The sequence below is a fragment of the Bactrocera neohumeralis genome, chromosome 2 (genome assembly GCF_024586455.1).
Source record: "Bactrocera neohumeralis isolate Rockhampton chromosome 2, APGP_CSIRO_Bneo_wtdbg2-racon-allhic-juicebox.fasta_v2, whole genome shotgun sequence".
NCBI lineage: Eukaryota > Metazoa > Arthropoda > Insecta > Diptera > Tephritidae > Bactrocera > Bactrocera neohumeralis.
In genome coordinates, this window is record NC_065919.1 from 58739216 (window position 1) to 58764493 (window position 25278).

A 25278-nucleotide genomic window follows, 5' to 3' on the forward strand; every position below is an offset into this window, starting at 1 on the left:
TTTTTTTTTATTCCCAGAAATAGAAGTTTTTTTCGTTATCCACTAGATGTTCCCAAGATTTTATTCTCTTCATAAATTTAAAATTTTCTACGTATCTAAATACATACTACTTAAAATATCAATTGTAAAATGTAAAAATCTTATGCATGCTGTTTTCACATTGCCTCCGTAACTGTTTTGCCATAATTCTAGTGCCCATAAACCATTCACATTCTCTGCTATAACTCAAATACAAGCTATCAAAGATCGCCAAAGCTTATGCTTGTAAATATGGTGACCCATTATTATAGCAGTCAAAACACCGTTTAGCATGTGTACAACAACAAGATTTACAACAAGCAAGCGGTAATCACTACTTGTTGCCGTGTGATGATTTCATATACACTATTTCAATCATATTAAAATATTTAAAGAATTTCATTTACCTTTTGAATTCAAAATTGAAATTCATTCCCCGAAGCACAATTATGCAATATTGACCGCTTCATAATAATAACACTTTCCCACGAACGAAATTACTCGTACAAAGTGCTCCTCTTGCTGCCCGAAGCAACAACAATTTGTTTAATTCGCTTACAGAAGTTTGCAAAACACTGAATGTTCAAATATTTGGCATATTTTAGACTAAAATCATTTAGCTATTGTTTATATTTAATATAATCACTAGTTTATTTAATTTTTCTTTAATAAATTCACAATTTGCACAAAATTTCTCATAAGCGAATCGGAAGCAAATGCGCGACGTTTGAAATGGCGGCGGAAATTGGAGAATGCAATGGAAAGAATGGAGTTGCCAGTACACCAGAAAGAGAAAAAGAAAATAAAACTAACATTTGGTACACACTATGCGATTTAAATATCATAATATTTATAATTATTTAACATAAAATCAGCCGGAGATTATAATTTATTATAACTTGAAGCATTATTTGGGAAAAAATATAACGAACTATAAAATTCATATCTCAGTGAATGTTTTATTGGTATTACTGCAAATTTAAACCTGATTATTAAATAGTTGTAATCACGTATTCTTATATATAATAAGAATATATATCTAACTACAATATTTAAAAGAAAACTAAATATTGGTAGTGGTAGCTGCATACAGACAATTTTTTGCCATTTTCTTTGAGCCTGTTCGCCTTATTATTTAATTAACTGTGAACGGATGTGGCATCACTTTTTTAATGCGCTTTCCTGTCTTTGCCATCTTCCTATCATCTGTTATTCTCAGTCACAGATTGCGAATATTTTATTATTAGTGATGTTCAAAGCGCAAATTGAATAATATATTTATAATGTTCAGTGTTTTATTAAAGTAATTATCCGAAAGTGTATATTCATAATGTTCAGTGTTTTATTAAAGTAATTACCCGAAAGTAGCTACTGCGGAGAATGTGAGTGCTCTGTGCAAGCAAGGAAGGAAATTCACTGAAATTAATTTCCTTCTTTTTGAATTCATTTTTGTTGGTGTGGTGAAATAAATATTGTTACTTCATGATGCAGGTTTCAGCATAATCTTGAAAAAACGGTGAGTTTTCTTAAAACCAACTGTAAAATTCCATAAAAGAAATTGAGAAATTGAAATTCCAATTGAGACAAGGTATAGCGATCAGCTGTCAACAGCGCTATTCTGCTCGCTTTTCACTAACATTTTGAAGTTGATGAAACTTTTGGTTGCTTGGAATTAAATGATTTTAACAGAGTTGTATTATTGTTTATATGCCTTCACATTTATAAATAAATTTAAGGCTTTCGAATTATTCATCCAGCTCTGTTAATAACGATAACAACGAAAAATTGAAAAGAAATTGTCGTGATGTTATCGGAGAAATAGAATAGCATCTCAACATATCGTTTGGATCGACTCTTGGTTTACGTTTTTGAATGAATGCTACCAACGCTAGACTCATGACCAAAAACCGGATGTTTTTGCAAAAACGACGTCAAAAAGAATTGCCTTATAACTAAGCTGAAAATCCTACATTCATCAAACGCATCATATTTATATGGTAAATACGACGTCGAAACTCTATAACAACCTAGGGATTGGCGTTGAGCCGAAACGAGAAAAACCAGAATTTGCTGAACGTACTGAAGGTTTTTCCAGCCCAGGCTTATAACAAATGTATGGAAAATTAGATCAAGCGTTTACCTATTGAAAATATTGTCTGTTTTTTGGTCAATCTAGGTCAGATTTGATCAAATGGTAAACTTCATGTGTGCCTTATTTTATGCCTTACTTTTCTCACAAATAACAAAAACAAGTCAACTTCGATTGCACCGAAGCTAGAATACGAGTACTCTTCACAAATAAAGAACTTTCCACACAATAACTTCATTTTGATCGTTCAGTTTGTATGACAGCTATATGTTATAGTGATCTGATCTGAAAAACTTCTTCAGATATTTTAACATTGCCTTAAGTTAGAATCCATCCTAAGTTTCGTCATAAATATAACAAAGTTTTCCATACAAGGATTTAACTCCGAACGTTCGGTTTGTATCCGATATCGGCGGTTCCTACAAATGAGCAGCTGCTTGGAAAGAGAAAGAACTCAAAAGCTGAGGGACTACGCGTATAGACGGATGGACAGACGGATATGGCTAAATCGACTCTACTATTGCATAGTCGAAAAAGTCTTTTCGTATTCTAACTTCAACTTATTTTTTTATATTTATACTAATAAACAAATATGTACCATTTTGGTCGACCACTTTTTGCCATTTTTCCGCTAGGGACATTATTCCATCAGTGTAAATCGAAATTTCGAAATTTCCAGAACGGAAGCGAGCGAACCATAGTTGTGCTACACAAACTGATACAGCTTCTTCTCCGTAAACTTCACAAATTTCAATGGTGTCTTGCGTGACATTCTTCCCTTTTTTATACAAAACTTTGAAAATAAAGCGAATTTCTTCATTATTTTCATTCATCTTTGAACAGCTGTAACTTTTTTTTAACTTTCCCGAATTTAATTTTTTTGGTTTAGATAAAGCCTAAAATCTCAGCTTTCCAACATTATATGGTATGCCACAATGTGATTGGTAGCACTGGAGATATACGACTGCAACGACATCTGTTGACAAAATACGAAACGACTTTTTCGACTACCCATATATAAATATTTACTTTTGGGTGTTAGAAATTTCGTGGCAAATTTAATATTCCCCCTTCGGGGTATAAAATTGTATATAGATTAATGTATAAATGTATATTCCAGCCTTTTTGTTTTCAAAAATATTTATTAATATATAAAGACATAGTAAAATAAACATTTGTACAACAACGGACAATTTGAAGCGAAGTGCTATCATTCAACTAATTTATATATGTATATTATATACAAAATTCCAGTATATCAACCAGAATTCGAACGTTCAGTATTACTACCCGATGTAGTCTGGACGGTATTTACGTGTTTCGAACGCGACGCTTTCAATTTCAAGAACTTCATGCCCATCATATAGATTTTTTCGTTAGCATCCTGCAGAGCAGAGGTCAACTCTGAATTGCGTGCGACTGTGTCCTCCTAATAAGAAGATCGAATGATTTTGTAATATATATCGAAATATCACAAGAAAATATATGTATGTATATATATAGAGAAAGTATATCATACCAGTAGTCGTGTGCGATCGCCAAGCAGTGTTTTGATTTCATGCATTTCACGCATCATAGCATTTCGTTCCATCATTTGATAGTCACGTTGCATGCGACATTCCTCTTGCAACTCATAATTCTGGTTTTTCAATTCGTACATTTCGCCCAACAGCTCATTCTGTTTGAGTATAATGGTGCGTACAAGATTTTCCAAGTTTTCTACAGAGATTTGTGCTTCACTGAGATGCTTTTTGAGTACCCAAATTTCCGCCTTGGCCGCTGCTAATTCGGTAGCAGACACTTCTTCGTTCAATTTGGTGACTTCACTGAATTTTGAATAAATAAGAGTTTGTTGGTGAGAGTGAAGGCATTAGCGCATAAATTATCAGCTACTTACTCTCGCTTGGACTCCTCCTTCGTTAGTGCGAGTGGATTTTGGGTAAACACCGAGAGGTCACTGCCGTCCGTGCTGTGACCTATGAACTTGCGATTTTTCGATGTCACAAAATATTGGCACAAGCATGACATATTGCTATGCAATTCCTTTATTATTTTGTTGTTAATGATTAATGGTTTTATTAATACAATATAAATTGAGGTTTTCGAAGCTATTTGAAGCGTGTCTGAATTGAATTTTTTCAAATTTCGGTTGAACTTACGATATTGTGTGAAAAATAACACTCGGGTAACCATCAGTTTTTAATTATTTTCTTAGTTCTTAAAAGGGAAGAAAAATTGTAAATTACAAAATGTTTCTGCTGCTTTTCATTTTCTTTAAAAATATGCTCACTTGAGATGATTTAAAGTTGGAAGCAACAATTACAACATGGAAACAAGTCCTGCTAGGTCACTCTCCTCAAATGAAAGTGAATTTAAAATAACTAGCTCACAGTTTGGATACCTTTCTTTACTTCAAAGTAGGGTTTATGGCTAAGATGGTAAGCTCGCTCTAAATCCACAACTTAAGCCCTCTTTTACATTATTTAATAACATTACATATTAACTGACCTTCAGCTTCAAACAGGAAAGTAGTCACTAAATGTCAGAATACCTTTCGATATGGTAAGATCCAGATTCCCTAGGTATGGTAAAATCCAGGATGACGTAAAGTTGAGAGCTTCGAAGAGGTTATATTCTGTATAATGTTGTGAAATTTGGAAGAAGGGAGACTTCTTAAACTTACGTAGTTATTCATTTATAGCAAGACTTATTATTATTCATATATAGAGAGACTTAGCTTTACTATTTTGGTGACCGGTTTCTAGATGAACGATGTCAGAAATTATAATGTATGATCAAAGTTATTTCGCGTATTGTAATACAAATACATATTACCGCCTTTCTTATATTCTTATGAGTCAATACAATCCAAATTTCCATATACTTGTTAGCCCCGACTGGGATAAACATTCCTTCAAAAAAGTTTTTTTCGTCTTCGGCTCATTTTTGGAGCACCACTCGCTGGACTGTTGAATAGTTTCGCAGCCATCTTCATAAACCCACGTAAGCAATGATGCTCAGTTACGTTGTCAAGAGTACCATTTATGGGGTCGTTTTTGCAAAAAATTCAGGTTTTTTGGCATGTGTCTAGCATTGACACCTGTTCATACTCAAAATATTAACTAAAATGTGTTGAGGAGGTCCATAAGACATCTTGAGAACCTCTGTTAACTCTCTGATGACAACACCGGGATTTACAAGTAGTGTTTCTTTAACTTTTTTTAGGTTATCCTTATTAACAGAGGTGAGAGTTAAGTCGAGATTTTGATGACTTCACAACCTTCATTGAATACCTACCTTGTGCCACTCAAATAGATGTGTTCGTGATAAGATCTCGAGACCTTTCTCGCCGTAAACTAATAAAGGATAAAACGAACATCATAAAGGTTATACAAATCTAGGAAATATGGTTTATCGTTCACCTAACGACTGTTTGTATCTTCTAAAACAAATGATAAAAAGACGAGTTGAACTCCAGATGTCTGTCTGTGTGTCCGTCCGTCTGAGCAAGCTATTACTTAAGTAAAAGTGAAATATACTAATGAAACTTGGAGGACGAGTTCGTAGATGAGCGCCACGTCAACAAAACGCTATTTATTGTGTAAAGCATAATTTGGCGCCGTGGGATCGCAGTAGCAAAGAGCACCTGCGGACAAAAAATCTTGAAAAAATGTGAGTAACCCTGCCCTCTAAAATGTTTACGTCCACGTTTCCCAAATCCATTCAAGCTATAATAGCCAAATTCTCTCAGGAAAAAAAGCTCAAGGACCCCCATCAACATATCAAAAATGAATTAAATCGAATGGTAATCCCGCACACTCCCTATATAATGGTTATGTTGAAAACTACTAAAACGCGATAAACCAATAAATAAATGCGTAATAGCCTTGACAGACGGCAGCGTTAATCCGGATTAACTGCGCACTTAATCAGATCCAAATTTGTAGGTGACAGACGGCAGCTATGCGAATTTGAAACTCTTTTTTATAATATTTTCAATGAAAGTTGATAGAAGATAAACATTTCGGTTGTTTGCCGACCAATTTTTACCAAACCATTTTTTATTACAAAAGCATATCAACACATTATTTTTAAAACTGCATCATAACATAGAAGTTTTATTGATATTATATTGAGAATTTTTGATAAACAGCTGTCAGGGTTGCTTGTATTTCATTCACAATAGATGAAAATTGGCCATTTTTAACAATGTTGCCAACGAAAATCTCACAAACTCCCTAAAATTTTGAGAGTTATTTTTGGATTTAGCAACGGAGTTAGCTGTGGTAACTCCTGAATTAATCCCGAAAAATGCAATTAATCTGGCTTAACGCTGCCGTCTGTCAATGCTATTAGATACATAAACTCTTACGCCCGAAATCATAAGAAAGTGCTTTATAGGACCACTTATAGATGAGAACCTATATCACGAGACTGGGTCGACTGATTACAACCAAATTCAGAACATAGCATTATTCTGACATTTTCATCTAACAGTTCGGACTACAATACGTCTACTTCCCATAAAACGCAATTTTAAATTCCATCTGATTTTTTAAGTTTCCACTATTCAAATTAAGCACCAAAGATTTAGTCTGGCTAGAACCTTGCACCAATAATGCCCTTGAAGTATGTCAGTTCCTATTGCGAGCTTTTTATCAAAAATATAGGCCAATCTGTGAGAGTCCTTCTTATATTTTACTGGTGTAGATACCGCATACGTTATAGCCAAGTGAGCAACACGCACCAGCCGTTTCTTGATTTCGCTATTCGGCGCCAATTCGAGATACCAAGTGCAGCCAGGTCCTTCTCCGCCTAATCTCTCCAAAGGCGTGGAAGTCTTCCTCTTCCTCTACTTCCACTGGCGGGTACTAAATCTTCATTCCGGTCAAAGTCGCCGTATATGTATCTCGAACAGCTCACTGTTCCATCGACAGCGGCACTCGCCGTTGACAATGCCCAACGGACCATAAATCTTCCACAAAACTTTTCTCTAAAATACTCCTAAAACCGACCTATCAGATGCTATCCGCACCATATAACAGGACGGGAATGATGAGAGACTTATAGAGTTTGGTCTTTGTTCATCGGTAGAGGACTTTACTTTTCAATAGCCTACTATATATTGTATCGAGTGTATTGTTGAATTCAAAATGTTTTGGATAAAATTACTTACTAGCTTGACTATAACGTAACACATGTTTCTAACACGAATTACCTTTATATTGCCCTTTTTCAACATGTAAAAGTTGAAGTAAAGCTTTAAACACGCCAATAAAATGAAAAATAATTAATATTTCGTTGCTTAAATGTCTAGACATTAGCAAATAATTCAGAGCGATAATTATTGTCCAATCTGATTATTTGCTACCTACACAACTACAAACAAATGTGAGGCATACTAAATCGCATTACAAAATATACTTTGGAATCAATTACTGGTAAAGAGAGGTGCTCGAATTTGGTACGATGAAATGAAATTCCTTTGCCCAACAATTAAACTACCGACACTCACGAGCTTACTTCAACATTGAGCGACTTTATGCTGGCATTGGTCAAATTGCGTGATTGAATTTATTTAATGCCAATATTTACTACGGCGTTCAAGTATCCTTGAATGTAGATATACCTCTATGTACAATATATATGTATATATATATATATATAAATATAGCCTGTATATATATAATCACTTACTGGCATGAAAGCTGTGTAATAATTAATTGGTGAATCGTCAATGACGGCTTAACTTCGCAGGACACCGCATTGTGACGTCATTGCTTAGCCAAGAAAGCCGAAAACGGCATTTCGAATAGTAAAAATGGATGGCGTAAGAGAGAATACATTGCATTTTTTGTTAGCAAGAAAGGAAAAAACGTTTACTTGTAATTTGCTGAGGCGCTCATGTCATAACTATTGCGTGATTACTTCAGAAAAGTCAAAATCATGCTATCGCACCATATACATACATATAACATACATACATACGTACATATCTACAAATAAAAATTTAGGCAAGTGAACGTATGTGGTTGTTCAAATAGATGTATAGATTGCTCGAATAGCACACCCTTAATAATTTCGAATATCTATCAAAGTAAAAATATCATCATGCCTTCCCTGTAAGAAACTAAAATTGGACGACTGTCCGTACTAATATCGACAAAAAATAATCCTTAGTTGTTGAGATCAATAATCTTAAATCATTTAAAGTTACATCGACGACACCGACTTTGAAGGCCACTTTTATGCCGCATTCAGTCTTATATGTATCAACAACCTACGCTAAAATATCTTCCAAAAATTCTTCTTAGGACTTCAAAAAAAAACAACGAACGATTTTAGAAGCGTTGCATCGAACAAACAACACTGTTAAATGTTTATCTTTATAACGAAGAAGAGATAATTATAAAGTTATCTTATTCCCACCCTATACATCATCGATAGGAGTAGTTAATGTAGGGTTTTGACCATTGAATAATATCTGAGAAGCTTTTTATCTTCCACTCTAGACACATTTTTTATGCGAATAGAGGATATCCCCATAGCTACATTTTTTTAAATATTTTTTAAGAATTTTGGAAATATTTTGAAGTAACCAATAATAATCCAGACTTATTTGGTGTTTCAAAAAGCTTGAATTTTTTCATCGAACCAAAAGTGACTGCTTTATTTTTTTAAGTGACGTATAACCAAATATTCCCAAACCGAAAACAATTCATCAATCTCAAAATTTTCTTCGAGGGCATTTATCAGGAAATCGTCATAACTTTTGGCACAGGCCAGCTACACATGCCGTGATTGTAATCTATGACCTTTACTAATTTTCTAACACGTGTTGTAGTCCATTTTCTTAAAATAATAAATCGGATAGTGTCAAATGTTTACTGGGGGTTCCATTATATACAAACGCTTCGTTTATACATATGGTAAATTCAAAAAAAATTATAAATAAATTTTTTCAAATTTATATTTTCTCTATAGTGTCAAATGTAATAAGCAAAGGTATATAATTATCATAATTTATATGAAAAGATATTGCAAAGCGTATATCATATTAGTCATATTTTTATGACTTGTTTTATATGGCTGTGGGCGAAAAGTTATCCATTATTAACCACATAAATCTGTCGCAGTGTGTTCTAAGATTAAACTTTTCTACTTAATAGTTTCTTCTGTTCTTAAAACTTTCCAGTCTTATCTATCTATCTCTATCCAAGTCTGACATCTCCCATAACTTCAAACAATAAAAAAGTGCTACTTCGTGCTGTTTGTCTATAGAGGCTGTAACTTGATAATTCTTCCATTATTTCAATATTCCAAACATTCGTTTGAAAACTGTTCGGCCGTCTTTTTCAGTTTATGACATTCATTTGAAGTGTAAACAGTAATTATTATTATTATTATTATACAAAATTTTGAAGAAGTGTTTTTGCGGGGAACTCTTCTTCATGTCTTTAATATAAAGAAAATCTAAGCCGAAAGTGATGGTTTGTACCTGTATTTGATAGAAATTTATGGTGAACTTGTTCTAGCTGAGCGAACGTGCCAAAACTAGTTTATTGGAGAGGTCTTGGTATGAAGCTAAAAAAGTTTGAAGATGAGGAACTGACAGCATTACTCGATGACGATTGTTGCCAAAAACAAGAAGAGCAGAACATTTGGGAGTCAATTAACCAGCCATTTCAAAACATTTAAAATCAACCCTATACATTCAAAAGTAATCGAATTCAAGCTAAGAGATGTTGAAAAACGATTTTGCGTGTCAGAAAAACTAAAAAAAGAAGACGTTTTTGCATCGGATTGGGACGGGATATGAACAACGGCTAAGCAATATTGATGACGTTAAGGTGATATTCTGTTGGTGGGATTGTTCCAACTAAGCTTCTGAAACCGCTAAACGACTAAAAGGGAACTCCATCAACAACAACTTATCAAATTGATTGCCGAAAAACGTCCGGAATTTGCGACCATTGTGATGCATCATGACAACGTTTGGCCTCATGTTGCAAGAACGGTTAACGGAAAGTTTTGACTCACCCGCCCGCTCACCCAACTGCCAATTGTTGCGGTTGATGCAAAATGCCCCCACTAACGACCCCTTAAAGAATAATTTGAAAGATATCGAAAAATTTTAATTTGACGGACATACAGACATGGCTAAATCGACTCACCGCCACGCTAATCTCCAACGTTTCTTTCTCGATGTTACAAACTACGTGGCAAACCTAATACATATACAATACGAAATGTCTCTGTTTGTTAAGAACAATTTCGTCTTTTTCTTTCTTATCATATTCGTCCTAATAAATAACAAGTTCTCAGGATGATTCATAGATTGCATTACTAATATTAAACCCAAATGATTTTTAGTCAAACTTTAAAAGAGAGGTCTAGATATTTGACAGCTATCGAACTCGTTACGAGATATCGCTTCTGGGTAAAGAAACTTGTATTAGTTTACAATAAATGGATCCAAAGGAAGGTTTGAAGCTGTTTTAGCGTAATAAAACCGAATTTTTTCGTCGATATGTAAAAATGTGCGAAACATGGCTCAATCACTTCACACCGGAGTCCAATCGACCGTCAACCAAGCGGGCTTCATGTGACGAACGGACTCCAAAGCATGGAAAGACACAAAAGTCGGCTAGCAAGGTTATGACATCAGTATTTTGGGATGCCCATGGTATAATATTCATCGACAATATTCAAAGGGGAAAACCATTAACACATTACATTACGCTATTGGAGCGAATACATTATAAAATCGCGAAAAAGTCGGCTTAAAAAAAAAATAAAAAATGAATAAAAAGTGTAGTGTAGATAACTCACCGTGTCACAAATCAGTGAATACGTTATCAAAATTTCATGTGTTAGGCTCCTAATTGCTTCCGCATTCACCGTATGCTTCAGATCTGGCCCCACTGACTGATTCCGCTTCTTAGACCTTAAGAGAATGCTCGCTGGAAATTTAGTCGCAGAAAAAAAGTTCTATTTTAGCCTGCGTACTAACCAACCCACCTGGACGTGTTACCCAAGATGGCTACACTCTAGAATGTTTGAGAATACTATAATGCAGAATAATAATTATATATGCACCAATAGAAATACGAAATACTTGTAATGTAAATATGTACACATTGTAGTTAAAGATAATAGTAATGAAGAAGAAGACAAAGAAGGTGGCTTATCTTCGTTATAAAAGCAAAAGCTTCCAAAACTATATAAAGCAAAGAAAGAAGAAGATAATCCAATGTTTTTATAACTGAATAAGGCTAAGTACGAACTTGAGTCATATTTTCCAGACTTGTACAACTTATGAAAGTATAAAGATAAGAAATCACTTTTTTTTGTTTTTGGCAATAAGTTCAAAAGTTTTATTAACTATAATCTTAGGCTAAAACAAATTTGTCAGTTATATTATTACAGTTAGTATGCACCCAGATATGACAAATGTTATATTTATGTATGTATGTATGTATGTGCATATGAATAACTTACGCAGAATCTTAAGAATCTTAAATTTAAAAAATAATTTCCTTTTCTAGTTTACATGATTGACTTAAAATCTTCTTAACCGTTAATTAGTTTTAAATACGAGTAATTGCAAGAGTTAGGTAATATTTAAGTATTGCTTTTGGAATTTTGCTTTCATTAATTATTTGTATCTTTGGTTTTTGTATATTTAATTCATGCCTCGTGTGTAAGCTCGTAATACTTTTTGCATAATTTTTTGCAATTTCTTTTTGTATTTTTGCAAGTGTATGTATGCGTTTTGATAAAACAAATTTAAGAATGCTAAATAGTATTTTCAGGCCGGTGTTTGAGTTTTTGCTTCAAGCGAAAATTACAAAAATGTTAATTATTCATCTTTTAATACCTAAGAATGCCATTAAAATATGTTCGTTTATTAATTTGCATTTTTAATTACGTTTTACGTTTTTGTTTGTTTCTTTATTTTGTGGCCGAATGATTTTACAGAAATAATTTACGCTCCTAATTAAATTAGCATATTATTAACTTAGTTGAAATTTAATCATAATAAGCCTGTTTAATTGCGGCACTTGTTATTAAGAAAGCTGCTCCTATTAATAGGAATGTTATTATTTTAAGAGCACTTGGCCTTCCGGAAGAATCTAGAAAGAGAACATAAATGTTTGTTAAAACAATTTTTCCATAATAAAGTTAAAATCAAGTTCAATAGAATATTTTGTATGATTTGTTTAGAGATTTCCGAGATTGAGTGGTACAAGTAAATAATTTTTAATTGAAAATTATACTGAAATTCGTTGCTAAACAATTGGCCCTGAGCTTCATATTTGGTTGAGCCCAACACCTTAAGTTTTTTGATATTATTCTAAAAGAATATGGTTTTCAAGTCGTTTTCGTATGGCTGATCTATTTTTATAGTTCGCTTTTCTATTTCAAAAGTACTCGGAGGTCAACCAAAATCTTTTTAAGAAACAAACTCTCAAGGTAGTCAAAACAAATCAATCGGTTACAGCGACTGGACAAAATAAAATACAAGTAAAGGTATTATTTCTGGACCTAAAACTTTTTAGTGTATATTCAATTCAATTTTAGAGTCCTTCTAAGGTTGGACACCGCTAGTTCCCTAGTTATACCATTTGATCAGATCAGTACAACCCTTTTAAGGTTCGTTTGAAGTTAGATCTCCATATGCTAATCGCAACTGTTTGCCTACGACACAAATGTTTTGTTTGAAGATGTTTACCAAGAAAAAATGTAGAAATTTGGGATTTCAATATCACTGAATCATTGAAAATTTTGCAAAAGTTTTTTAGAGAGACCACTTTATCACGTACACAAGTAGCTGAGTTGCACTTTGCATTCTAGGGAAGTCGTAAAGACATCGACAACTTACTCAGTGCAAGCCCTCCAAGAACATCTGTTAATAAAAACAAAGATAAAGTAGCAATGACAGCTCTTACGGATCGGCTAAACATATTTCGGTTAATATTTTGGGTATGAAGCGAGACTTTTACCAAAAGGCGTGAACCTTTTGAAAAACGACTTTGAATATAGTAACTAGAAGCCAAAAAAGAGATGCTAGACAGCATCTAACGAATGGCGCTCTAAAAACACATATATGTCGGTGAAGAAGCAAGGAAATGCTCATGTTTTTGTTGTTGTAGCGGCAGAAAACATTCCTGAAAAAGTTTCGAGGAATGATGGCGAGTTGACAGTCCTTGGACGGATCCATTCCGGTTACTTAGACTGGTCTGTCGTGGAAACGAACATCATTCTCTTTGATTACCGTGGTGTCGTTCATGATCAATTCGTTCGATTGTAACAGACTTTTAGACTAAACACGAAACGTCATTGTATTCGCCAAATTGCCTATAACTACTTACTATTTTCGAAATTGAAAATTCTGACCTAGAAACGTTGGAGGCCCTAAAAAGTATTTATGTATATAAATGATCAGCGTCACGAGATTTAGCCATGTCCGTCAGTCGGTCCGTTTGTATATAGTATATACGAACTAGTCCCTTAATTTTTTAGATCTGAAATTTTGCACATGACTTTTTCTCAATAAGAAGCCGCTCATTTGTCGGAACCGCCGACATCGGACCACTATAGCATATAGCTGCCGGCATCAAGTGCTTGTATAGAAAACTTTTTCATTTGATGAAATAAATTCATCAACTTTGCAGTGACCGATCAAAGTATGACTAATATGAAAAAAATGTGTTAGACAGGATATATAGATTCGTTGATATTTTTGAAACCGGAGCCTTAGCTATTTGGTTTTTCTCTAGAATTAATATTTATAAGGCATTTCATAGCCATCTAGAGCGTTAGGCAATCATTAAAACCAGCTCTAAAAAATATTTAGGTTTAATTTGTCAAATTTTGTTAAAAGAGAAAAAGCAGACATTTTTCTTAAAATGTATATACTACTTATATGGGTTACTAAATAGTTAACAACTTCCTTATAAAATTAAGAGACTAATGTTAAATATGGTATTTTACTTACTTTTGGTACTGGACACCACACGTATACAAGTCTTCTGTTCTTCGTCCGCTTGATAACCAAACTTGCATTGACAAACCGAATTACGGCACTCCACGTTTTCCGGCTCCTTTTCAACGAAACATTGAGTAGACCGTGCACAACTATCACCAAGAACTGAAACATACGCAAAATTGTTAGAAATATCGAAAATAATTGAAGATAATACAAATATGAATGTTACCTTTCTTTTCCTCACAACGCCCTGATTTAAAATGCTGTTCAGAGGTGCAGGAACATTTCTTATCGATGCATGTACCCAACAATGGCTTACACTGCTCCGTTTCAATGCACTCATCGTCAAGTTCCTCCGCTGTTTGTGTTAAAATAGATGTCATAAAAATAAACAACTAGTTCTACAGTTCCACAGTGAACACTGCGCTTCAACTTACCCTCCTTAAGACACTCATCCTTAAAATGCACATAGCCCTTTTTGCATTGACAAGATTTTTCTCTTTCCTCACTTGTCGGCGAGGTGAAATCACAAACTGAGTTATCTACTCCACACTCTACATCTGCATCGCAATTAGCACCAACACCTAAATACATACATATATGTACAATGTTAGAATAAATGTTTCCGTTTGAATCTTCAAAGTCAACCCACCTGGTATACAAGTGTTATTTCTTTCGAGGAAATTCTCCTTACATGCACAGTAACTATTTAGGCATACTGTATTCTCCACCGTAGTGCAGGCCTCATTCGTTTCACAAAATTCGCCGAGACCCTGTTTATAGACGCACAACTGTTGCAATTCATCGTACTGTGCGTACTCCTCACAGGTGCAACGTCTTGGAATTATCGTAGGGCAATTGGCCGCGCCAAATGGACTGCATTGGCTGTCCGAGGTACACGATAAGGTATATTGGATTGCTATGATGAATTTGTTGAAATATGAAAGAGATAAATAAATATTTGTTAAAAATACTAAATAGAGGCAAATTTTCGTTTCTGGAACGTAAGTAAGTAAGTAAAGGTAATGCTAAAACATTGTCAACAAATAATTAGAGAACTTTTCTTTAGTATTTCATCCTAGAAGGCCTTACAGACCTTTCTAGAAGCTTTTTGTAGGATAAAAGTTTGAAAGGCTTTAGATGTGTTCCCAGTAATTGGCTTCTGATGAGGTTTAGCTGAATAAGTCTAATTACAGTCTCTTTCTTTAGTTGATCAGAGAATTATTTATTTTAATACATAAAATCGAGCCAACTTCCTATCGACAATAAGCTGACAGCGGGGAACCCAATTATTTTCGACTAGTCAATGTCAACACTTGGTTAAAACAAATAATTAGTACTTTATGAAATGTCAGTCAGTTATGTTTAAAACTCCAAAACTGAGAGCCTTCATAAACTAGCTATGCCTGATTATGGTACTTTATTGATGTGCTACCATTGAAACTAGTCTAACGAGATTAGATTACGTGACTCATTTACTATTATGAGCAAAATACAGTGAGGCCTTGTTCAAAACCTATGGCGTCTTGTTGACCCCAATGTACTTGTGCCAGCGTTTTTCCCAATCCTCGAAACAGGTGTTAAAGTCTGTTTCCAGAATAGCCTTCAATGAGCGTAGCGATTTACGTTAAATGTTTTCAAATGACTCAAATCAGTTTCTCCGAGCAGTCGTTTGAGTTTGCTGAATAGTCGCAGGCGAATACAGCGGTTGCGGCACGAAAAACTCACGAAGATTGAATGCGGTATACGATGGTGCATTATAGTGGTGCAAAACCCAAGAGTTGTCGGCCCATAATTCCGGCCTCTTTTTATAAACAGCGCATAAAACTCGACGCTGCAAGTTTTCGAGAGAAAGATTTATAGTCCTTTGCGCGTTGGCCACGGCGAATATCGCATTCGATGGAACGAATTAAAAGACAGCGGTTAGTATTCGACGCAGTACCCGCCGGGGGAAGCAGAGGAAGAGGAAGACCTCCACACTCAAATAGTATTTCTTGTTGACGTTTGGCCGGTCGTAAGAAATTCAGAATGGACCACACCGCGATCGAAAGAAACCGTCAAAATAACCTTGATTTTTAACCTCCTTTGACGTGGTTTTTTTTGGCTTCGGCTCACCTTTGTCACGATATTCAGCAGATTGATCATTTGTTTCTAGATCGTAAGCATACATCCAAGACTAATCAGCAGTTATAATACTGGTCATGACATCCTGGTAGTCGGAAAGCATTGTTCCACAGACGTTGTTTTTCGAAAAAATTTAGTGATTTTGAAACCACTCATGCCTTTACTTTTCTTAGGCTCAAATGATCTTTCAAAATGGTTTTCACTGATCCATTCATAATCCAAACATGCCAGTGAGATCTCTAACTGTTAATCGTCGATTCTGAAGCACAAATTCCTTTATTTTATTGACGTGTTGATCATTAATTGATGTTGATGGCCGTCCTAGACGTAGTTCGTCGTCAACGCGTACTCGATCTTCTTTAAATAATTTGTATCAATCGAAACACTTGCTCGCAACAATGAATGTTTCCGCAGCCAAAATTTAATGGAACTTCTTTTTTGAACAATTTCACTCATCGTAAAAATCGCCGAGTGCATTTTATATACTTAAGAAGGACAGGTGTTTAAAGTCTTACTATTTTTTGCCCACAGTAGTATATAGTGAATTAAAAGGTACTTTTCTTTGTATAGGTGTAGATAGTTCCAAAAGCTCATCCCAATAAAGTAATGGATGCTTTGTATGACATACCGCTGGAGCCATTTATTATAAGAAGTGGGAAATGAAACTCTTTTTATTTAACTTTTGAAGCCTGGAAAGTCTTTTCTTTAAGCAAAAATAATATCGTGTGTCTCATATGTATCAAATACTCCTTATGCTTATAGCAAAAAGTGATTTTCGAAATAGATTTTCTAAAGTTTACTGCACATACTTGTAAAACATGATCATCTAGGATCTAGGAAATTTTACACGTCTAAAAACGCCTCATATACTATACGTATGTATAAGGATCGTACCGCCTTATTCAAACATCAAAAATTCGAGTTCTCTCTTAAATTATTTGAACAAAATTACGGATAATGTGTCTTCGTAAATCATATTGATTTCGCAGCATAAAGAAATTTTAGCACAACTACTTATAAGGACGATACTTACGTTTTCGGCAAGAGCGTAAACTACGTTCGTAGAAGTAATTACTTTGGCAAATACATTTTTTGGATAATGAATCGAATGTGTGCTCACATTCGTTGGCACTCTCCGCTATCTCACCAAGCTCTGAAAACAATTTTATATACATATATAGTACAGTATTTTAAGTAAGCAAATTTCTTGTCAAATCACCTGCAAAGCATTTTCCATTACTTGGATAATACCCAGAGCTACAGAAGCAAATGTTGTGCGAGCAAATCGAATGCGGAAGTCCCGCGCACAATTTACCATTCTCTGTGCAAGAGCTGCCATCTAAGTGAGACGAAACATAGATGTAAACATGGGTTATAAAGAGAAAATGTATGGTATGACATTTTAAAGTAAGTATAGTTTCGATGACGCCACTTTAGCGAAGGTTTATTAAAATAAACTCTCCGACAGTATAAGTGTTAACATTCCACTTAATTTATCTAAGCTGAACCGACGTCACAATTAATCGCTCTCCTAAACTCTACTTAATTTTTCAATATAAGTATAAAAAGTTTTCATTTAGTAGTAAGTGTCTTGATTTTTCCCACATTAAACATGTTAATACTTACAAAGGTTTTCTTCTCCATCATCATCAGTATTCGATATCGTCGAGAAAGTCTTATCCTCATCATCGTAGCGGAATGCAGATTGACGACGTCTATAGCGCGAGAAACGTCGACTGCTTGTGCTGGATGTGGTGCCAGTACCGACATTCTTAACTAACGGTGCCAATGGTTTCAACTCAAAAGCATCGATACTTGTTTGTACGGCGATTTCACGTGATCTCCGCTGCTGTTCGTTACCACTTGCCTCCTCTTGCCCCGTCTCGTTATCGTCGGTGTCGTCAGTCAAATCACTACGACCATTCACCAATGCTAAAGTATCTTTACTGGTATCGCTGGTTGATCTCGATGACTTCGAGAGTTGTGATGTGCCGTCTGATGAGGGGGACTTCTCGTTGCCACCATCAGTTTTCGTATGGGTGTTTGTGTTGGTCGTGCCTGCGTTTGTATTTGTGTGGCCTGTGTGTGTCAGTGTATTGGTTCGGGCATCTAAAACGGTTTTTGACGATTCCGAATCGCTTTGTGATACCTCGACACAGCTCAAACTATTGCACCGCACATTTGTTCCTAAATCTTCACAGTCCGTATGCACGACACAGGCATCGCCAATTTCTGAAAACATATAAGTTTTCATATCATTTAATCACTGTTCATAATTAAAACTACAAATTATACTTACTCATTGATTTACGACGACATAAGTTTCCAGTCCTGTGATAATAACCCTCAGCACATTTACAAACATTGTCGACACAGGCAACTGATTCGCGGTCATAACCGAAAAGGCAATCGTTATCCTGTAATGAAAAAAGTTCGTTCCATATTTAATTCTGTAACTTCGAATTTCTTGCCAACTTACCGTTTCACATGTGCCATTCAAACCATTCAGTAGTCTACAACGTCCACCAACATAAGTGTATCCATCGGCGCAGTCGCAGACCCCGGATTTACAACTGGCTCCCGATGGCATAAGATTGCACTGAACTGTGTCTTCGCATTTGTCACCAATTAGTGACGTCTTCAGACATGTTGTCAAGTCGCTAGAGAAAACACTTTCAAAACTATCACATTCACAACTTGCCGTCGCTGAGGAGCATGTTGCGTTTAAGGCTGTGCAATCATCGTTCGAAGCGCATGGCCAGATTAATGCATCGGTTGCTATGATCAAAGGTGGTGAAAAAGTAGTCAGATAATAAAAACATTAATACTATTTTGTTGATTTTTTTTTTGTAGTTTAATTGAAAATAATATCAATATTATTTTGTACTTAGAAGTTTTTAGGTTAGAATAACAGATTGTTAGGTCGAGTAACACCGACTTTCCCCAAAGAAGATGTAGAAACAAAAATGATCATCCTCTACATTTTAAAACAAACAGTCTTTCCGACGAGTCTTTTTTCACACTAAATTGGAACTTAAAGAGTTTTTTATGAATGCTTTAGACCAAAAATCTTATCTGACGTAAATTGTTGCAGTTGTCTCAAGTAAGACGAGGTAGAAACATCTACACACTTTCTCCTTTACTGTCCAGCTCTCGTCAAACTGTCGTTGAAACATCGTGGTAGGCTTATGTGCCTAGGGCGACCATAGCAAATTAGTTGAAATAGATTTTAACCGCCTTAAGAAATCACAAAGAACCGGCAAACGATAACTAGATTGCAATCAAGAAAGTTACCCAATTTTCTACACCAACTGAATACTCTTGAGAACTTAGAAGACCCATTGAGCATTTATGCTTCGTTTTTGTAAAAAATAAAGTTTCTGTCCATTAAGAATTATTTGGAACAATACAAGATCTTACATAGTACGAGTGGTTCTCGGGAGGAATAATGTTAGATGCATAGGGAGTTACTCATCAAACTAATCATACCACAGTTTCCGAAGTTGGGAGGTTGAGCGACTTTGGTTCAGTTACTCGTAGTATGCCAAACGTTGGGTAAATATTATTTTTGAGCTTTAGTGAGAATGCTAAAGAAGAATAGGATCTATTCACCTCGTTCTGTTCTCATTCGATTTTCATAATCGAGCTTCCTCGCGTGTTTGTAGAGGTCAATTTGTATATTTATCTTGAGTTTAAGTAGTTTTCTATTTTTATTAATTTATGACAAGACAATGCGACTTCTTCAACCTGCTCCTGGAGAAAATAGTTCGAGCTGCAGAACTAAACAGAGAAGGTACCATCTTCTATAAGAGTGTACAGCTGCTGGCGTATGCCGACGATATTGATATCATCGGCCTCAACACCCGCGCCGTTAGTTCTGCTTTCTCTAGGCTGGACAAGGAAGCACAGAAAATGGGTCTGGTAGTGAACGAGGGCAAAACGAAATATCTCCTGTCATCAAACAAACAGTCGTCGCACTCGCGACTTGGCTCTCACGTCACTGTTGACAGTCATAACTTTGAAGTTGTAGATAATTTCGTCTATTTAGGAACCAGCATTAACACACCGCAGGGATTGCTCTTGCCAACAGGTGCTACTTCGGACTGAGTAGGCAATTGAAAAGTAAAGTCCTCTCTCGACGAACAAAAGCTAAACTCTATAAGTCGCTCATAATTCCCGTCCTGCTGTATGGTGCAGAGGCTTGGGCGATGACAGCAACCGATGAGTCGACGTTACGAGTTTTCGAAAGAAAAATTCTGCGAAAGATTTATGGTCCTTTGCGCATTGGCCACGGCGAATATCGCATCCGATGGAACGATGAGCTGTACCAGATATACGACGACATTGACATAGTTCAGCGAATTAAAAGACAGCGACTACGCTGGCTAGGTCATGTTGTCCGGATGGATGAAAACACTCCAGCTCAGAAAGTATTCGACGCAGTACCCGCCGGGGAAGCAGAGGAAGAGGAAGACCTCCACTCCGTTGGAAGGACCAAGTGGAGAAGGACCTGGCTTCGCTTGGAATATCCAATTGGCGCCACGTAGCGAAAAGAAGAAACGACTGGCGCGCTGTTGTTAACTCGGCTATAATCGCGTAAGCGGTGTCTACGCCAATTAAGAAGAAGAAGACAAGACAATTATTAAGTACCATTTAATGTATGGCACTTAAGTTTGAAGTTGAGTCGATTAAGCCATTGTTCGTCTGTCGGTATGGTTATATGCAAAATAGTCCTTCAGGTTTTGAGATATCACTCTGATTGATTTAGCACTCGTCCTTTTCTCACCAAATAGCTGCTCAAGATAACATTGTAATCTCCGAAAAAATTGTCCAGATCGATTCACTATAACACATACGATAGCTGTCATACAAGCTGACCAATCCAAATAAAGTGACGTAAGGAAGGGTATTTATTTACGGTGCTTGAGTGAGTTCGATAAAAACAGTATACGTATTAGTTCATGAGATCATAAATGATACCATATACCATATTTATGTCTCATTTCTACTAGGTTATGTTCTGCTTGGGTAAGTTCAATCTACATGCGTAAACACTTTTTTAACACGAGTTAAATGGTCTACCTGGATTGAATATACCACACACATTTTCCTTTCATACTATATTTAGACATGTTAACTCGGGTGCATAAACGACTTTAAAGTTAAGTTGGACGTCAAATTAGCTGATTCTTTATGCCGGTGTATATTGTTGCGATAAATTGTCTGCAAAAGTTTGCATTTTGCTTATTGATTTGATAGACAAGTAAATTCATCATCAGTTCTCAGTGTATAGTATTTCAAATTGTAGTATATCGTATACACTGAGTCACTCTCGATGTAAGTCGTAAATAGTAATTTACGTTGCATTATTGCTACAAATATGTATATGTATATGTATGTATATCGTTGTAATTAACTAAGTTCAGCCATTATCACATTATCAGTTTATTTATTCAAATTTATAAAAAACAAGTAAGGAACTACTAAATTCGAGTGTAACCGAACACTTTATACTCTTGCAACTCTCAAGGATCAAAATCGCCGAAATAACTTTAGGTTTTAAGGTTTATTGATCTTGCTGTTGATAGCCGTCTTTGAAGTAGTTCGAAGTCAACGCGTTACCGACCTTCTTTGAACAATTTGTACCAATCAAAAACACTTGCTCGCGACAAACAATTATCACCGAAGGCCTTTTCCAATATTGTGAACGCTCAGAAAAATATTTCGATAAATGGGTTTTCGCGCGAATAATAAATATAATATAAATTATAATAAAAAGTCTTATTATGTTTTGCCCACAGTACTATATAACTCTAAATATAAGTCGTTTATTTTTAGGTGATACAAAAATAATAGCAACATGTTGCAAGGCTATGAAACTAAATGCAAATACTTGATAATTATACGCGACCCATTGGTTTATATAAAAAAAATTCGTTTGAGCTATTTTCGCTAAAAAGATAAAAACAAAAACACTTTAGAACGCGTGATTCAATTACATCAACCCTAATTATTTTTGTACTGGAATGAGATTGCGCCATAATTTTACATACATATATTGCCAACACGAATTCTAAAATCAATAGGTCAAAGGTGATATGTAACGTTGAACTAGACATGTGTGTACACTTTGACGTTCGAACATATGCATTCAGATGTATAATATACATATTTATACTTATGTATGTATATAAGTTATTCACATTGTTGCTACATGTGCATACGTAAGGCCATAAAATAATTCACTTATCAGGGCTGCAATAAACATTAATATAAAAATTGGATTTACTAACATCTTTGCAGACGAGGGTATTACAATAAGTCTATGACTCTTTGAAGCAAATATTAAATATTCCAAAGATCAACTCGATGCTCATAAAGTTAATTTTCACGATTGATATTATATTTATAAAGAGTGGAATTTAGTGCAATTGTTGATTTCTAAATGTGTTTGCATTCTTTAATAAGCTAACAAAATAGGTTTAAAAATACCTTAACTCCCATTAAGGACGAGTTTTCTGAATTATATGATATTCTATCACTCTGGTTTCGTATACAGCAAGGATTTGTATTAATACATATGTACAAAGAGCGACATCCTTGCGTCAAGAGCTCTGGTTTCATTACTTTCAGAAGGCGGTTACAAAGCCTTAGGACTATAAATAGCTTTGTGTTAGTCAAAACTGTTCAGTGAGCCGATTCGTATCTTTTGAAAGTGCTCTCTACTAGAAGAAATATTTTCAATTTCATTAATGTTACGGATCCTTAACAGCGGTAATTCGTTTGAATTGTTGTTCTACCACTTCCTGACAACATAGTACACTGCGATGAGCTGACACCTAAAATTGAAGAATTGTCTCCCAACATTCTTATCAAGTTTCGAGCCAACCTCTCGGAAAATTGGATCCATTAGTGAATATGGGTGTTGTTATAATCTCTAATCTGCTTGCTTGAGGAGTTATTAAATATCACCTACTTATCAAGATGTCCCTGTATACTCGTCTAATAAGTTCAATCGAAGTAAAAAAAGTTCCCCGCTATCAAGCAGATGTTCAGAATTTTTGTTTTATCAGTAAATAGAATATTTATTTATATATATAGTATATGGGATTTTCATGGAAAATTAATCCATTTGGTTAAAGTGAAATTGAAAGACAATGATCTCAAGCCTTGAGTAAAACCACTTCGACTCATTTACATATAGTATTCCACGATAAAAGACAGATATGATTTTAATGCACTGAGTGTTGGAAATAAGAAGAATGATAGAATTTTTCGAGTTCTTACATCAATTTCATAAAACATGATTAATAACCTCATTTGAAAGTCCACAATAATATGATCATATAGGTTGGTTTTAGTGGTTATCTAGTCTCCTTGATTTGGGTAGTAATATACTGGTTGGTTATCATCGAAGTTATCTAACGGTAAGCCTAGGGAACCTGCTGTTTCGACGAGGTCGGACCATAGGGAGAGGGATTCGCTGGGCATGCAAAGAGGTGGTTACGCAAGCTGGCTATATATTTAGTATATCGTGGTTGATTCTGGATAAGTAAGAGTTTAACAAAAACGGAGTAGCACAAGAGTAACTTTAGATTCTCGAGCTTTTCGACTGCAATAGATAGGGATTAGACTTCAAGTACGCCATTCAATGGCGGGAAGTCGAACAAGATGTTGATGGCTTCACTATGAATGGTGAACAGTACGTGCCTAAAGTTGGTTACGTCCGAAGTTTGGTCGCTGTGCTGTTCGATGTCGCCGACGTAATCAAACAAAGACCTCTTGATACTCCTAGGAGGCGGTTCCGTTTCAAGTAGACGACAGAGTTGGTTTCTGCGAAAATTTTATGATCCGATACGTCAGGTTTATTTAGTTTCAGAAAAGTACCCTAAGTCTCAATCGACTGATATTCTTTACACAAACATATTTGTATACATATATACTATAAATTGGTCACTCACATAGCATCAGATCTAAGTGATTGAGTATCTGAAGTGAACAATTTTATCTCAACCTGATGTTTGACTAAAAATACTTATTTTTCCAAAACTCCGATATATTCCAAAGTTATAAAATCTCTAATTTCGTTTCCACACTTGTATAGAAAAACCATTTATAAATCACATTATTCTGCTCAAAAATAGATCACTTTCACTGTTACTTGAAACTCGTATACCTGCAAGGATTCCTATCGTTAGCAATAGTACTGTTACACCAAAGCGCTTTCGGCCAATCTCCGGCATTTTGACCACTTCACGTTCACTTTGCGAGTTTCAGAGTTAAACTGGCAAATATGCAATTTAAACTTTTCATGAACATTATAAAGCCGATTATTGACGATAATCTAATCATCAAAGATATACGAGTACCAAGTTAAGCAGGTGTTTATCTCATCGATTTTATAACACACTTGTGTTAGGCAATACCATGAAGTCAATATAACTAATCGACTTAGTCACAACAGTATGTGTGTATGAGAGTGTGATTGAATGTAAAAGCCCACCATCTGCATTTATTTGGACGCTTCGCTTATCGCGTCTACTAATTAATTAGTAGTGGATTTTTATTCTGTGTTTTTAACCGCTACAATACCGCTTTTAGGAAGGAAATTATTGTTGTTTTGCATTTAACTTATTTTAAAAGTTGGAGTTATAACATCGGTTATTCTTTATTTAAAAATAATTTAGTATTTTTACCAAAAAAGTTTGCCATGTGGTAAGAATATCTCTTGCTCGACGAAAACTCTACACAGAATTTGTAGTAATTTAAGTCCAAAGTTAGCAGGTAAAGAGCTAATACAATCTTTTCGATGTTGACATTAAATAAAAGTAAATATACAGACAGAAAAAGAGAGAGGCCGAAATGCGTGAGTATGAAGAGAGCAAAGTCAGCCGGTATTCCGAAAATCCTGATATTAGTTATATAGGGGCTAAGCCAAATTTTCGCTCAAATTTATCTATTTTAGGCACAAAGATACACTGTTATGAGTACAGCACGCTTTCTCATTTTTATTAAGATAACTCACATATTGGCCGATGTATGCGGTAAAAAGTCA

At 35.2% G+C, this 25278-nt stretch overlaps 2 protein-coding genes across 2 annotated transcripts; both read right to left on the reverse strand.

Moving 5' to 3' along the window:
• Positions 1-3364: 3364 nt before the first annotated feature.
• On the reverse strand, positions 3365-4237 carry LOC126765928 (uncharacterized). The gene is made up of 3 exons (XM_050483659.1): positions 4005-4237; positions 3627-3933; positions 3365-3536 (listed from the first exon to the last, which is right to left on the reverse strand). The coding sequence occupies exons 1-3, from the start codon at positions 4133-4135 to the stop codon at positions 3366-3368; spliced, it is 609 nt and encodes a 202-aa protein (XP_050339616.1). The 5' UTR covers positions 4136-4237; the 3' UTR covers position 3365.
• Positions 4238-11691: 7454 nt separating this feature from the next.
• LOC126765885 (prion-like-(Q/N-rich) domain-bearing protein 25) lies at positions 11692-24485 on the reverse strand. The gene is made up of 11 exons (XM_050483559.1): positions 24400-24485; positions 18703-19001; positions 18523-18640; positions 17850-18455; positions 17443-17562; positions 17257-17376; positions 14752-15018; positions 14537-14683; positions 14329-14457; positions 14109-14261; positions 11692-12243 (listed from the first exon to the last, which is right to left on the reverse strand). Exons 1-11 carry the CDS (start codon positions 24464-24466, stop codon positions 12140-12142), a joined length of 2130 nt encoding a protein of 709 aa, XP_050339516.1. The 5' UTR covers positions 24467-24485; the 3' UTR covers positions 11692-12139.
• Between the last annotated feature and the right edge of the window lie 793 nt (positions 24486-25278).